We start from the raw sequence: 16,583 nt of genomic DNA on the forward strand, positions 1-16,583 counted from the left end.
AAGCAGATAAAAAGGAGAGAAGTTCACTTAGGGGCACATTTATAAAAGCACGAACACTTGGAGCGTTCATTTGAACGCTCCGAGTGTATTTTCGCCTAATTTTTCGGGCGTCCGCGTGACTTTTTCGTACAGCGCACAACTTTTTCGTACGCTTGCGCGAAAAAATCAGAAAGGTTTTACTGCTGTTTACAATGGTTTGGTATGAAAATGTTGTGACTTTCGGATCGCCAATACGATATTATTGTGACTAATACGATTTTTTCGTAAGCATTTTCGGGATATTTGCGATCTTCAGAAATTTTCGTTTCCAATCCGAATTTTTCCCATTCGGGATTCAAATTCGTGGATTAGTAAATCTGCCCCTTAGTCTTTGCATTGTGTGTCTGTGTGTGCCACACTAAGCATGGACAACAGAAAGAGGACAAGAGAACTGTCTGAGGACTTGAGAACCAAAATTGTGGGAAAATATCAACAATCTCAAGGTTAAAGGTCCATCTCCATAGATCTATATTTGCCTTTGTCCACAGTGCGCAACATTATCAAGAAGTCTGCAACCCATGGCACTGTAGCTAATCTTCCTGGGCGTGGACGGAAGAGAAAAATTGATGAAAGGTTGCAACGCAGGATAGTCCGAATGGTGGATAAGCAGCCCCAAACAAGTTCCAAAGAAATTCAAGCTGTCCTGCAGGCTCAGGGAGCATCAGTGTCAGCGCGAACTATCCATCAACATTTAAATGAAATGAAACGCTATGGCAGGAGACCCAGGAGGGACCCCAATGCTGACACTGAGACATAAAAAAAGCAAGACTACAGTTTGCCAAAATGTACTTGAGTAAGCCACAGTCCTTCTGGGAAAACGTCATGTGGACAGATGAGACCAAGATAGAGCTTTATGGTAAAGCACATCATTTTACTGTTTACCGAAAACGGAATGAGGCCTACAAAGAAAAGAACACAGTATCTACAGTGAAATATGGTGGAGGTTCAATGATGTTTTGGGGTTGTTTTGCTGCCTCTGGCACTGGGTGCCTTGAATGTGTGCAAGGCATCATGAAATCTGACGATTACCAAAGAATTTTGGGTCGCACTGTAGAGCCCAGCGTCAGAAAGCTGGGACAATAATTTTGTCCAGCCCATTTTTGGAGTTCTGTGTGACATTATCTCCAATTTGCTTTTTTTCCTCCCTTTTTTGTTTTGTTCCAGTACACACAAAGGCAATAAACATGTGTATAGCAAAACATTTGTTACTGCAATACTTTTCTGTGAGAAATACTTGATTTTTTGGAACAATTTCTGGGGTGCCAACAATTTTGGCCAATCCAGAGAGAGAGATTGATCACTGTAACTTGGATATTATGCTTGTCCAAAAGAATCTGCCATCACAACATCACACGGCAGGGTAATCCTCAACCTCACTGCCCTCGCCATGAAAGAGTATTTGTGCTGTTTCAAGTGAAGGAAAGATTCCCTGTTACCTATTTGTGTTCAAAAATACAACGGTCTTGGAAAACCCCATATCCCCGACAATGCCAATACTAAATACTGTATGTACAGTTTTATAGAGCTTGTGCCCAAGTGCCCAAATAGCAGACATCAATCTTGGAATGATTGTGTCCCAGGATCAGTTGCACAGCCCCCTATTCTCTTTCCTTAGTTGTTTTGCAGGAGTACAGGTAGGACCTGTTATCTGGAATGCTCTAGACCTGGTTTTCTGCATAAGGGGTCTTTCTGTAGTTTGGATCATCATGCCTTATGTCTACTAAGAAATAATTGAAACATTGCCTCCAATATAGATTAATTAGTTATGGTCAAGTACAGGTATGGGACCTGTTATCCAAAGTGCTCAGGACCTGGGGTTTTCCAGATAAGGAATCTTTCGGTAATTTGGATCTCCATAACCTAAGTCTGCTAAAAATCATTTAAATATTAAATAAGCCCAAAAGGATTGTTTTGCCACCAGTAAGGATTAATTATATCTTAGTTGGGATCAAGTACAAGGTACTGTTTTATTACTACAGAGAAAAAGGAAATCATTTTTAAAAATTAGAATTGTTTTGCTTATGATGGAGTGTATGGGAGATGGCCTTTCCATAATTTGGGACTTTCTTGATAATGAGTTTCCGGATAAGGGATGCCATACCTGTACAAGGAACTTTTTTATTATTACAGAGAAAAAAGAAATCATGTTTAAAAATTAGAATTATTTGCTTATAATGGAGTCTATGGAAGATGACCTTTCCGCAATTCAGAACTTTCTGGATAATGGGATTCCGGATAAGTGATCCCATACCTGTACAAGGTACTGTTTTATTATTATGGCGAAAAAGGAGATCTCTAAAGTAATTTGAGCTTTTTAGATAAAGGGTTTCCAGTTAATTGATCCCATTAATGTACAATGTGCTATAGCAGTGACTAAAGTTGGAAGTGAAAAGCATTATACAAAGTGATAGCAAATGCAGATCCTGTGTTTTCTGGCATTTTTGAGCCTTTGCCTTTGCTTTGTAGGTAAAGGGTTAAAGCAAAAACTGTCGTGAACAGTGGGAAAAAAGGGACCAAGTTGCTTTACCCTTACACAACTTCAAAAAAAAGTGGAACTAGTTTGTGCAAAAAAGGGATTTTGCGGCAGAGTGCACATGAAAGTCATATTGTAGGTATTAAAATAATAAAAAAACTCTCTGAATACGCATTTTGTTTCCAGTGGTGGTTTGGCTTTTCTCTAGATGTGAACTGCAGGTGTAAGGGAAATGACTTCAGATGTAATACATTAATCAGTTGCATTTTTGCTTCATTTAAATTGTAAGGCATGTTTCTAATTTTAGCACTTGGTCTCTTTGTATAAAGTCTATGCAGAGGCCACAAGCAGGAGTCTACAAAAACACACATGTTCCATTTTCTGACCCCTCAATGGTTTCTTTGTTGCTTCTTTTTCGGTTTTATAATAAGTAGAATTATACTGATTACATGTGAAATACAAATAAGTGTCAGTGGTTTATTTCAATAGTGGAACTAGTTTATGTTTTGTGGAGTTTGCAGAAAATAATAGGGCCCAAGGGAGCCATTTAGCTTGGCTGAGAGGTTCCATGTGATTTTAAGAGTGGCATTCATAAATTTCACAACTTGTGTTTTCCTTTAAAGGAAATGATCACTGCCTAAAGAAAGTAACGAGAATGAGATTTAAAGGGGATGGAGACTCAAGTATAACAATATAACAAAAAAAAAAATATATAAACAATTTTCCATTATACAATAATGACACATATTCTGGGTGTTTGTAAATGCTATTGCTTTTGAAAGCCCTTTTAGTTTCTGCATTGCTGGTTCTGATTACATTGACAAAAATATTGCAGTAGTCATCTCCCTGACAGCTGTGACTTCTTTCTCACCGTGCTCAGCATGGCTTTTAAGTAACAATCCTGTAAAGAAGCAGATTGCAGAAGTGTGCCTTTTGGGAAATTGATTTTTGGCTGGAGGAGAGCTGATTACTGCTACTTTATTTCAATTGTAGCTCTTCTACTACTTGTAATTGTATACAACTATAAAGACACTGAACGTTAGTCAAAAATGTGTATTAACAAGTCAATTAACATTACATTAGCTTTCATTAGGCAAAATGTCATATTTAGGTTTCCAACCCCATTAATCTACGTCCACTTTGTATTACCCTGCTGTCTAGTCTAGTTCCCATGAGAGGCTACCCATGGGGCAAACCTGAAGGAAACCCTCTTAAAAGCCTTAGTCATATTGAACTAACATCCCACTGATCATGACAGGAAAAAGTTATACATGTATAAATATATATCTATAAACAGATATACATTAAAGTGTTGCATAAATTCTGCTATATAAATAAATGATAATAAAGATGATGATTAATGTTTCTCTAACAGCTTGCTTATAATACACAAGTTATCATTATATTGTAAAATATATCCTTATACATGGTGTTTAGCCATGTCATCAGTTATAATTGGTGCATAGTGATGTAACTTGACGCACTGAAAACAAATAGTTTTATTAGTGTTAGTGTAAAAATATGGTTGTGCAATATCTATGCATTATAGCTTTAAAATACGTATAATATTGAGTTTCAAATGACACTGTTTTTCTATTTATCCATGGAAAAATATACATTTTATAAGTAGGATTTTTTTTCTATAATGTTGGCACACTGAATATTATTGTAGAGAGAGAGTCTTATTTTTCTGCATATTGTTTATTCAGCTGTAAAGAAGCAGCCAGTATTGCTCTGTTGAGGGAATTCAGACAGTTGAAACAGTGCCTGATAGTATGCCAATGCCTCCTTATATTTACTATGCTGTGACACCAGGCCCTATCTGCACCTCTTAGTGCTGCTATCTTGCCTTCTTTTCTTGGATGATTTATTGGGTTGGCACATGGAGGGTGAGCGATGTAGGAGCTAACTTACAGTTCTTTGTATCAGAGCTGTTGGTGGGGTTTTTACTTCAGTCCACCTATTTATGGTGGTGAGTTGAGTAAACCCAATATGTATGATGGTTTAATTAATCCAAAACCTGGGAGGCATGGGAGACAATATCTTAATCGGGACTAGTTAATGAAGGGATGTCTGCTGGAGATTCAATATGTTATTGTACCAACATACTTATTGCTTATGCTCTATATGTCCCGAAGTTAACTACCTTGATTGCTGTAAACAGCTTTGAGTCAAAATGCTTGCACATCATTTTTGGGGTATGTCAGTAAAGATTGGTGTGTATTTAATGTGTTTAGCTTTACTAGCTTCTGTATTTCAGTATGTAATTTCTGATGACTGATGGGCAAAACAATCCGATACAGCCGTGAGTTATTTCACACTCTTTCCTTCTTTATGTTGTAAAAGACCCACATCATCTAGGAGCAAATAATGGGGGCTTGCACCAAGATTGCTGAATTTGCAGCCAAGGGAATGGAACTTTAAGGCTGCATCAGTTTTCAAGCAGCTGAAAACAGAAACACTTTTCCCATTACAAGACTCTGTAAAGCTTGGAAGTAAGCAAAATGTTTACTGAAAATCTGGTGGTGCTCTGGGTTACTGCATCTCACTGTATCTAGAGGGCATATTAGAGCCTTTGCGGTGCACATTGTAAAAATGCCCAGAATTTAGAGTAGTTATGTATGAATTAAACACTTACAATGCAGTGCAATGGCATAGTTATATCCATGAATCTTTGTGCAAAAGAATTTTGCCTTGGGACCTATCTTAGAAGACAACTGGAACCCATAAACCATGCCATGTAGCAATCTTAGGCAACACTTAGTGCTTTTTATTACATCATCCCCTTAATATCTGAGAGCTTTATAAATACTTTCCGTACACTGTACAGTTTTATTCATGCTAACTTTTACATACAATACATTGGGGGAGTCACAAAAACTAGGGGGGTTTCAAATGTGTGTTCACTCGTTTAGAGCTATTTATCATGTCTTCACATTATTCAGTTATACGTTTTATTTATTGGTCTTATTGGCAGTGACCATTTCTGTTTTTATACTTTACTTTGCCCTTAGGCAAGATGACCAAAAAAGAGCACTGCTATATGACAACTTCAGAAGTATAACCTATTTATGGGAATGTAGGACCCAGAAATGCGCAATATGACTTTCTTGGTTTGGCCTAGCTTCCCAGTTATTTTCTGTCTCAATAAACTATCTCATTATGGGTGACTAGCTTTCTGCATGGACAGGCAGCACTGTACCGTCTCTGTCTGGATATTTATAGGCAGAAGGATCCAGATGTAAGCAATTAACTTCAGAGCAAGGGATGGGATGAGAAGAACTAATCAAAAATTGCTTCCCCACATACAACAAAATTAGGCTTTAACATTTCAAATATCTGTAGATAAGAGAGGTTGCTTAAGTCATGGACAGTGTTTATACACTTGATTTTGCCTGTCAGGAAAAAAAAAAATATTTCTATTATTTCTATTTTATGAGAGGGACACTTAATAACTTTAACTTAATTTATAATATATATATATATATATATATATATATATATATATATAAAACCTTTTAGTCATAATGTTTTGGTAAAACCTTTTCAACCCAGTTCACAAATGAAGATACACAGACACCTGCTACAGATATTGACTTTTGTTTTACCTCTTACGGCACTTCTTTTATATGCAATAAAAGTTTGAGATTTGGCTGACCCCCATGTGTCAACGGAAGGAATATTGTGAATTTTACTGTTTGCAACAGTGCACAATGCATGTGAAAAAAAAAAGTTTCTACTGAAAAAGTTATTTTTGCATCACAAAAATTAAAACCAGGCCTTAAAAATATGCTACATGGAATAAAACATCTCAGTGTAATAAATATCAAAGAAAGAATATTGTATTGCAAAATGCAAATTTGTCTTCTTATTTGTTCAATTTTTTTTCTATTTTCGGCTTACGGTACAGTACTTTTACCTCTTTATTTATAGTAAAAGCAAGTTACATACCTTAAGTCATGTGGCATGAAAGCTATAGACAGCTGAACGCCAAACATTTTTTGTTCACAAATGATGCAATTCTATTACTCTTCATAAATGTTAATATGGTAGAAAGAATTCAGTTTTGTATTTCAGCAAATCTTTTGTGGAGGATAAAGTGTTTATACAAACCCAGCAGGGCCGGAACGGAGGGTGGGGTGAGCCAGGCATGTGTCTTCTCTGTCTACCTCTACCTTCCTAAACTTGGCTGTGGCTGAAGAAGTGACAGTCATGCAAGAGGCAATTCATGAGTCAGGGGTAGAGGTTGAAAGCTAGCATGGAGACAGGTGACAAGTGGGAGCTTGGAATTGAGGCTGGATGCTGGCTTTGGGCACCCTCTTTACTTGGCTTGGCACTGAAAAATATAAGTCATTTTTGAAAGCTCTGTCTCTCTCTCTCTCAGACTATAAAACCCATTTAGGATTTACTTGTGAACAAAAAAAAAGTCCCATTACATTGTTCAGTGATTTAATGTTGCGTGACTTTGGTTACATAACTTGGTTTGGCTAAATAATTAAGCTGGCCATACATATTTGTTTGGTGAGGTTGGTTGACAAATGAGCAGATCTTCCCCCAGTGCGGCCAACTTAAGCTGCGCAGTATCAGGGTATCAATTGGCTCTAAGGCCAAACAATCCGATAACAACATTTGTAAATGCAGGCTATCGGAATTAGTAAACCTGCCAGATCAGTATCACATGGGCTAGTAAACAGCTGACTTGGTCCAGACGGTCCGAGTCTGCAGATTTTTTTAGCCCATGCATGGCTACATTTAGGATTTAGCTTCATCTGAATCCAAATCCCAAACCCTATATATGGTGCTTCGCTTATATATATGCACATATGTAGCACATTCATTTTATGAAACGATTATTTGGTCCTTTATTTCGCTTCTTTTTCAGGATAACTTTTATTGAAGCTTTTTCCAAGATAAAGAGCAAAAAAGAACAATTTAGATTTAGATGCACAGCCTACCATTGGCTTCTGAATTATGCACATTAACACCTAATACATTTACATTGCTCTGGAATGGTGTATGACCTGAACAAAGGTAAGGTTGGAGGATAAAAGGTACCCTCTCCATGGATAGGGAGGGAATGGAAAATTAGAAATAAAGGTATAGTTACAAAGGTTTAGCCATTTGAACTGTTCTTGGTCCAGACTTTCTAACTCTCTATGACAAATGAACAGCAGAAATAAAAATGACAAGCTGTACATGCAGGCATAAAAATAGTTTCAATGATTGAGAGACAGTTTAGAAATAATTAACAAGGGCCCGTCATAGACTTAATGCCCAGTCTCTAATATATAAGCCAAATATTATTTCAAGTATTGCTTCTATACAATATCTCATGATGTAAACATACGTTAGGGAATTTTAGTTGATAATATATTCAGGCTGATTATGTCAAAGTAATCTGGTCACAATGGGAAGCTGAGGTTTGGTCAAGCAATTAGCATATATATATATTTTCAAGATAGCTCTTTTAGGTATTCATAAAATGGAGAATACAAAACTTTTTATACTTGTTTCATTTTGTTTTTAAATAAATAATCAGTAAAAGCATGCCAGGGGATATCTCTTTTCTTCTTTTTTTTTTAAGATGGCTCTCCAAGGAAAATTCAAATGCAACAAGATAATTCAAACAAAACTGATACATTACCACATTTGTTTAGCCTCTGTCTTCTGACAACTGTTCCCATATGAGTGAAGAAAGATCTATGTATATTGAATGTGGCCTGTAGTGTAGGGGTCATGTCAAACAAACATTGCATACTTCTTTGACAGGGTCAATTGGCACCAGCCTGTGCTGAGTAAACCAGTATCTGTGAAGGTCAGAAGGGCCCCTTACCCTTAAATACTCACTTGTTCCTGTCTGTTTTCTGTGTAGTAAGTACCATACACACTCATTTTTATGCAGCTGTGTAAGTACCTTCACACAGGTTTGTTATAAAATCTGAAAAACACAAGTTTCTAAATTGCACCTAGGTAATAAAACTGACTACTGCTGTCTGAGTCGTGATGTGCTTGATCCATACAGGCACTAGCAGGTTCTCTAGATCACATGCTTAGTGAGGATTTCTCAAGCACAAAAGTGCAATTTTGATGGTCTGGTATTTTTAAGTGAAGAAGCAATTTCTTCTTTACACACAATGCAATTTAATTTTTCCTAAATTTTTTGGTAATGGAATTTGTTGGTGACTTATGGTATCATTTTGCTTTGCAATTGACAATCTTTCTGTGTGGAGGTATGGCTCACATGGTGTTCTGCATAGTGTCCTTAATCATATCTTTAAATATAATGGAGAACACTACAATTATCTGCTGTAGGCAGAACTGTCACATTCTTTTCAGAGAAATGAGGTGGCAAGCAATGAAATAGAGGGTCTGACCAATGGTGTTCTTTAAGAGATCAGGTAAAATCACATAATCCAGGTAAGAGTAGAAAAAATAGGGGTCAGTTGTTTTTCATATGCATCTTTAGGGCAAAGGCACACGGTGAGACCAGTCACCATGATTTTTTTATAAAAGTTCACCATGGCGACTAATCGCCATTACTACAGCATGGTAGTTGCCATGGCAGGATTTTTTAAAAGAATCTCAGCAACGTCTCCCCATATGTATTTGTCCTTAGGAGGAAAGTTCCTCAGTCATGCAATACAGTATATTATTTGAAGATGAGGGGTAGACAGATATTGTCTAAACTGTGTGCAAAGTAGTTCCCTTTTGGTCACTGTGTCTTTAAAGGCTTGCTTGTAACTTGGTCTGGCAGATATATTATAGCAATTAGTAATTATGCCATGGAGATCTGTTTTTAGTGGTGCTGTCATTGTGTTCATTGTTAGCTCTCCACGCCTTTCCTGTCGCGCACTGGAAACACCCTATATTCTAACCAGAGGCTAAACATTTGGGTGTGTCATTCCTTTCTGTCACTCAAACTTTGTGTGGAGTCTTTAATTCTGCTGCTTTCCTTTCAGTTATGACATGTTCCTTGCACAAAAAAAGTCTTTTGTTTCATTTTATCCTGGACATTGGCTTTACTGAGGGGCCTATTTATAAAGCTGCACATAAAATTGGCATATGACTTCATCACAATTACTGTGCAAAAACTAGTGTGTTTATGAAGTTGGATATTGATTCTAGATGTACGCAAAGCCCTATGTAAAATTCCAGGCTAAAAAAAAAAAAAGATTCTTGCATATGGAGCATTCTAAAGTATGGGTTTCTGTGTAATGAATTCCATACCTGTAGAATATAGAAATCAAATCGAATTCAGCTGTTAATCATTTAATAGTTAACATACATAATTACCTTGCACATTTTAATTGATAATCAAATTTTGCAGGATTCAAATATGATTCTCCACTTTGAATAGTGTGATATGGTCATATGGAACATCAGCAAGTATTCTAGTATCTTATCCTCTAGTCATAATAGCAAAAATATGTCTATGAAGATTCTCATTCATCCAGGTCATGATGTACAGTATGTTGTAGAATTAAGTCTAAAACAACTGGACTTCTCTGAGTTTTCTTGAAAGAGTTTCACCACTCATCTGAGTGGCTTCTGAAGGATGAGTTGTGAAACGTTTTCAAGAAAAGTCCAGTTGTTTTAGACTTAATTCTACTGTATGTGGCAAAAATCATGATAAATTGAAAATGTTCAAAACTTTGATCTACATGTTTGGTTGGTATTAATGATGATTAGTGCCTAATTAGCTTTACATCAACATTTCAATTTCTGTTACCAGAGTACAGATTACAAGGTTACAGGTGGTCATATTCTGCATTCAAAGTATATGTACAGTATTTCAATATTATTTATTTCATTTTAGAATAAAAGGTCCATATTGTCTGTGTGGCATCTGGCGTTTGTAGCAAACATTGGATTATATTTCTTGTCCAAAAGCTGCAAATGGAATTTCTGTAGAGATGCGCATTAGTTGAGGGGGAAGAAATCTCATTCACTCATAGTCACAAATAAAAATGTAGCAAGAAATATAAGAAATGCTTGAAGGGAGGTTTTTATGCAGGCACAAATCAAACTACACAGTGTAAAGGAAGCCGTGATTGCTGGGGAGGTATCTCATGCAGTCATTCAGATTAGAGTTAGAAAATCTAAGTCCACTTTGCTTAACTTGGTTTGCATTGCCTGGGTATGATTGCAATGACCAGATTGCTGCAAAATAGGTATGTATATATTTGGAGATTACAGTACAGTGCAGTTTACCTTGTATGTGGGGGATCATTCATTTTATCTTGTAGATAAGGAGGAAAAACATTTTTGGATCAATACAAACCAGTCATGCAACCCAGGTTGCAAGAAGATGCGGTGCAGTGGGTTCCTCGCAGTCTGTTACCTCATTTCCTAGGAGACACAGTTATCAAGTGAAACACATCAAGCAAGTTATAAATATGTCCTTCAAGATCTATATAATGAGAGTGTTTGATCATTTTTTGTTTTACAGGATTTTCTTCATATGCTATTTGAAAGTGTTCCGGAACTTAACAGGTGAGTAGTTACAAATAGATATTTATTCATTCTTTTTTTCCAATAATGATTTAGGTTGTCCATAAAGGACTATAGATCTGGCCCTGCATAAATTATCTTGATACTTATTGGTGTTCTTGTCCTGTTTGGTGAAACTTAACATCAAATTATTTTCTTAAGCCATTGAATACATGTTGACTCTTTGCAGCGCTGGGGAGAGAGTTTCTCCAAAAGATCACTGTCTTCTAGAAGTTTGTATGTCCTCTTCAATGTGCCCCCAGAGAAAGTGACCCTACTGTGTGTGCTGTTTGAATGTGATAGGGGGCCTTAGAATATCAACTCAAGTTTATTTCTCATTGTAATTGTATGATTTGTCATGCATAACTCATATAGGTTATGTATGGAACAGGCAAATATTTATCAGGAGGTCATATAATATTTATTTGTATTGGCATTCAGCTGTAGTAGAGAGAAAAATAAAGACATGAATAACATTAATATATTAGTGCATGATAAACAGATAATTGTATAAAAGTGCTGCCTAGCTTTCCTATTGAGTGGGCTGATTATTTCTTACATTTCATGTGAATCAAAACACCATATATAAGTAAAAGTCCTATAAATGATGTCTGCTAAGTGGCGTTGCTGGGATGAACCATGATAATGCTTGAAAGGTATTACCCTGTATCTATCTGGACAGACCTGTATTATTATTGTGTTTCAGTCACAAACATTTTGAAAGTTGAATAATGGTAAATTTAATAATGTTTTTTGTTATGAAAGGGGTCTTTTATTTTTCGAAATATTTGTTAAATGGTTTTTTTTTACCTATCCCCTTTCATTTAACTGTAATCAGTTTGTATTATTATTAACATGCATGGTACTTCATATGCATTATTCACAAAGCTTAGCAAAGGGTGCAAAGTACAAAATGTGTGTGTGAAGGTGGTCGTGACACATGGGCATCCCTTAATCCCTTTGGAATGCCTCCTTCAGGCAACACAGGCTAGAGAGAGCCCCAGAAGCTGCAATAGGCATGGAAGCCTGTACATAAAACTGACTATAAAAGGCGTTATCTACAAGGCTGTTTGGGCCAGCAGTGTTGCGCTCTGCACCTAGTGTCTGATTTGTAATCTGGCACAATGTGCTGTATGTTACTTTCTGTTGTAAGAGATCCAAATCATCATTCCGTATTGTATAAGCAAAGTTGATACAGCTGGTTATAAAGCAATAGTAGAGGAAAGACACCATTGTTTTCTTTTTCACCCCTTAAATGAGGTGCAAAGGTATCCTGGCATTACAGGAGTTAGTTTAAACGTAGGTAGGTTTTGGTGCAGGACCCTGTATGCAATGCAAATTAAAAAGAACTAAGTGTTAGAAAAGAGGAAATATCATTCTGGTAAGCAAAAACCTCTTGGAACACAAATTAGAAGTTCCAATATTGCCAATGTTCAGATTTGTGCAGCTAAGGCATATATTCTCAGTTTGGCACCCAGTGGAAATATCAGGATAGTCAGTGGTCTTGTTCTGCATCAGGAAATCCCTATAAGGTAGTTTCTATATTATATGCTATTTATATGTCTATTGTTCCTTCGCTGTTTCAGAAGGCTTATGGTATGCGGCAGTGTGCCCTAATATCACTTAGTGCTTCCCAGTGGGAAGAAGGTACCAACCATCTCTATAGCTTCCTGATATCTGAGGGACAAACTGACACAACATAAATTTATAAGCTTTTTTAAAATGGGCAAAGTGGCTGAACCTTCCTGTCTGAGATGTCGGCACGGGATGGCTCCTTTTGGCCCATTGATAGCACAATATTGGACAGACATTTGTATGTATATATCTGAGACTCTTGATCTATTGAGACTGGGCACCCTGGAAATCTACCTACAGTAGATTACATTTTTCTCATGAATCAGGTTAGACTGGTGCTGAGATCACTTACTTTCTATACTGATTCTTACCTTTTAGATAATTTAAACCAAGCAAAACAACTAGAACAGAAAAAATAATCGAGAGAGCAGACTTCCCCTTTACAGTGAATTTAAATGGTATATTTCTGTTAGTCATTAAAAGTGTGTTCCCACTTTGAGCCTCAGTTTAATAGTGAATGAAAAATATGGAATCATGTCTGTGCTAGAAGTAATAAATTAACAAAAGTCTGTTTCATAAGTCATATTTCAGGGAAACATAATGGCGTGAAAACCATGGTGGTAAAATGATCAAGACAGAGATTAACTGTTCTGAACCAAACTCTGCAACCACTTACTATGGATTTATTCCCAGCTGTGGAATGGCAGCTATACAAGCACATGCGTGCATAAACAAATTTTGGAGTAGACACTTCAAGCTATGTATTTGCGAGTGACTTGGACAGAGTGTGATCAGCTTTGGACAGCCTTTAACTTCTAAAGCCATGAAGGTTGTTTTACTTGGCACAAAATGTGCTACCTAAATCTAGGCTGGATGCGCTTGGCCCTATAGTAGTGCTATAGAACTACAGCTCCCAGAAGTCACCAATACAAACTAAATACTGAAGTTCAATAACTGTAGTTCAAGAACTACAACTCCCAGAATTCATTGAATTAGTGGAGGGGGAAGGTGAAAACCTTTAAGTAAAAAACACAATTCTTTTCATGCTGTTTTCATAAGAGAGCCAGCGCCGGATTTCAATTCCGGACGCCCCTAGGCTGCCCCCTATTCCCCCCTGCGCATGCGCTAACAAACCACCACCCCATAGTCCCCAGTGCTCCGTATGGGAGCAAAATGTCAGAATTTTGTGCGGCGGGGCGGCATGCCACCCCTAAGTTTCTGCCGCCCTAGGCCCGGGCCTTTGTGGCCTCGCCACAAATCCGGGCCTGAAGAGAGCCAGGTTATTTTTGCTGTCCTTGTCTTTTAATTTTAACCTAAACTTTAATTGTTCTAAAGCTGGCTGACCACAACCAATCTCATCACTTCCCAGCTTGAGTTGTGCAGAGATATCTCAGTTGGTGTTTCTCATCATGAAGGCATGTCCAATTTTCCAATTTATTTTTTTTACTAGAAAGAGCAGGGGCAGATTTACTAAAAAACTGATTTTTTTTTCTTAGAAACTCACATAAACTCCTGAGAGTTCGATTAATGATGTATCTATTAATAGTCATGATAATTTGTAAGTTGATTGTATGAATGTTCAATGTAGCTTTCTTTAAAAATTTCAGAATTTTGGTGAAAGTTTTTAGGAAATTTAAAAAGGATGTTAATTTCCATGAAACCTCTTTATTTTTTCCAAACATGAAGTCTTCCAGCGGCCATTTTTGAAACCTATAATGCATTTTACTCACCCTTGAAAATGTGTGAAATAGACAACAATAATTTGTTTAACTTCCCACTGAAAATGTGTAAAATAGAAACAATAATGTGTTAAAGTTGCCCTTGAAAGTGTGTGAAATAGAAAATAATAATGTGTTTAGGCCTTCCATAGGACTTAATGGTTCTTGGCAGCTTAAACCTGGCATGCTTTTTGTTAGTTTAAAATAAAAAAAAAAGTTTTATAAATCTCAAACTTTCATGGGTTTTTAAAAAAATATAAACATTTTTTCTAGAAAATACTCAAACTCCAAATTTTTCGAGAAACTGAAACAATCGTATACTGCGAAAAACACATACCTAAATCTCGAAAAAAACAAAACACTAGTAAATGGGCCCCTTAGTTTACTATTTTTAAAGTCTTGCTCTTAACACTAATGTTAATGATTGCATTTTCTTGTTATGCAGTATGATGTGATTCTCTGTTTCTTTTTCTACTTTTAGGCAACATCTGTGTGTTCAAGCAATCTATGAAATCTGGCTTGACACTCCTGGCATACCACAGGTAAATGTTAAATGAGTTGTCTAAAGAATTGCAGGCAAAGCATATTAAATTGCCCCTGTATTCATTATTCTGTGAGAGATGCACTGAACTCGATTAAACTGCTTGCAGACAAGGGTTCAGGAAATGTCAGCCTCTTTTGCAACAAAAACACCTGTGAAAAAGTACATTATAGTCCATGAAAGCCTAAAAAAATCTCACTTATTTTTATTCCAGAGTTAACTACTTTGCTTCACTTGGTCACAGTAGTATTCGCTGTGCACACAGGCTGTGATTTATAACAATACAGATGGGTAAATTCTGACACAGATTCATTTCTCCATTTAGTGGTATATATTCCTGGGCTGCAGCCTATTTGGACAGTACACACTGTGGTGACCAAGTCAAGCTTAGCAGTTAACTCTACATTTACTTGCAGGGTCGGACTGGGCCGCCAGGACACCGGGAAAAATCCCGGTGGGCCCCAGCCCTAGTGGGCCCCGGCGGCCCAGTCCGACCCTTTCCGGCGCTCCCCCTGCCCGACTGTTCCTCCCCTGACGCATTAATTTTATATGCGCTCGGGGAGGACGTCTGGTAGGGGCCCCTGGGGGGGTTAGGGGACACTGCCGGTGGGGGCACCTGCAGAGCCCCTGGGGCGGGAGCCCCGGTGGGCCCTGCACCCCCCAGTCCGACCCTGTTTACTTGGCAAAGTAGGACTGCCTAAATTACTTTGTAAAATATCCAAGAACGGCACATTTTGTCTGAGGTAAAAATATAAAAAAGTGTAATGTTTGTGTCACCTCTCTGTTTATCATTAAATAGAAAGGTACTGGCCAGGTGGAAACCCTATCTGTATTTGTAAAGATTACCTAAGGCCAATGGAGAAAATTCTTATATATGGTTTACTTAAAGCATAAAGTTCTTTCTGAATGAGAACTAAAGGGTGTTCCCTTAGTGCTCTAGCACTTGCACATGGGGGTAGATCATCATCATAATCATTTATTTATATAGCGCCAGCAAATTAAGCAGCACTTCACAATAAATTTAAAGAAACAGGGATCTTAAAAAGTTTAACAAACAAGAGTATACAGAGTAACAATAGGATCAGAGGGCCCTGCTCGCAAGATCTTACAATCTACAGGTTAGGGGTGTATTGGAAAAAAAGGAATGTGGATACTGATTGATGATTTATCACATATATAAATGTCTGATCAGTTTAGATACATTGAATATTCTTCCCTAAACAGATGGGTCTTTAGGGAGAGCTTGATGGGTCGAGGCAGAGAACTCCAGAGATGGTCAGAAGCCTGAGAGAAGTCTTGCAGTTGGGAATGGCATGAAGTGATGAGAGGCGAAAGTCAGAGGCAGAATGTAACCTACATGAAGGAGTGTATTTTGGGATTAGATATAGGGAGGGGCTTAATTAATAAGGGCCTTATATGTAAGTGTTAGTAATTTAAATTTGATTCTAGAGGAGATTGGGAGCCAGTGAAGAGACATGCATAGGGGAGCGACAGATGTGGAACGATGAGATAGATGAATGAGTCTGGCAGCAGCATTTGGAACAGATTGGAGTTGTGTGTTGTGGAGTTGTGAGAAGGCGATGTGTTGGGATGCCTGTAAGGGCTGTGACAGACGGGGAAATTAGTCGCCGAGCATCAAATCTTCGGTAGGATGGCATACGAAATCGCCAAAGTTTCCTCTCAAGGCAACTTCAGCGATTTCGGCAAATCACCGGGCCGCATATGCCATCCCACCGGCGATTTACAT

At 37.5% G+C, this 16,583-nt stretch overlaps 1 protein-coding gene across 4 annotated transcripts in view; it reads left to right on the top strand.

Moving 5' to 3' along the window:
• aopep (aminopeptidase O (putative)) overlaps nt 1-16,583 on the top strand; it is a 199,960-nt gene that overhangs the window by 95,834 nt on the left and 87,543 nt on the right. For 3 of the 4 annotated variants that reach the window (XM_031890955.1, XM_012971565.3, XM_012971569.3), the window contains exons 10-11: nt 10,962-11,005; nt 14,777-14,837. The exons of the other annotated variant lie outside the window; for it this stretch is intronic. In XM_031890955.1, the coding sequence (XP_031746815.1) occupies nt 10,962-11,005; nt 14,777-14,837 (105 nt within the window). The remainder of the gene's footprint in view (nt 1-10,961; nt 11,006-14,776; nt 14,838-16,583) is intronic. 4 annotated transcript variants of the gene reach the window in all.

Source organism: Xenopus tropicalis, chromosome 1, assembly GCF_000004195.4.
Source record: "Xenopus tropicalis strain Nigerian chromosome 1, UCB_Xtro_10.0, whole genome shotgun sequence".
Taxonomy (NCBI): Eukaryota; Metazoa; Chordata; class Amphibia; order Anura; family Pipidae; genus Xenopus; species Xenopus tropicalis.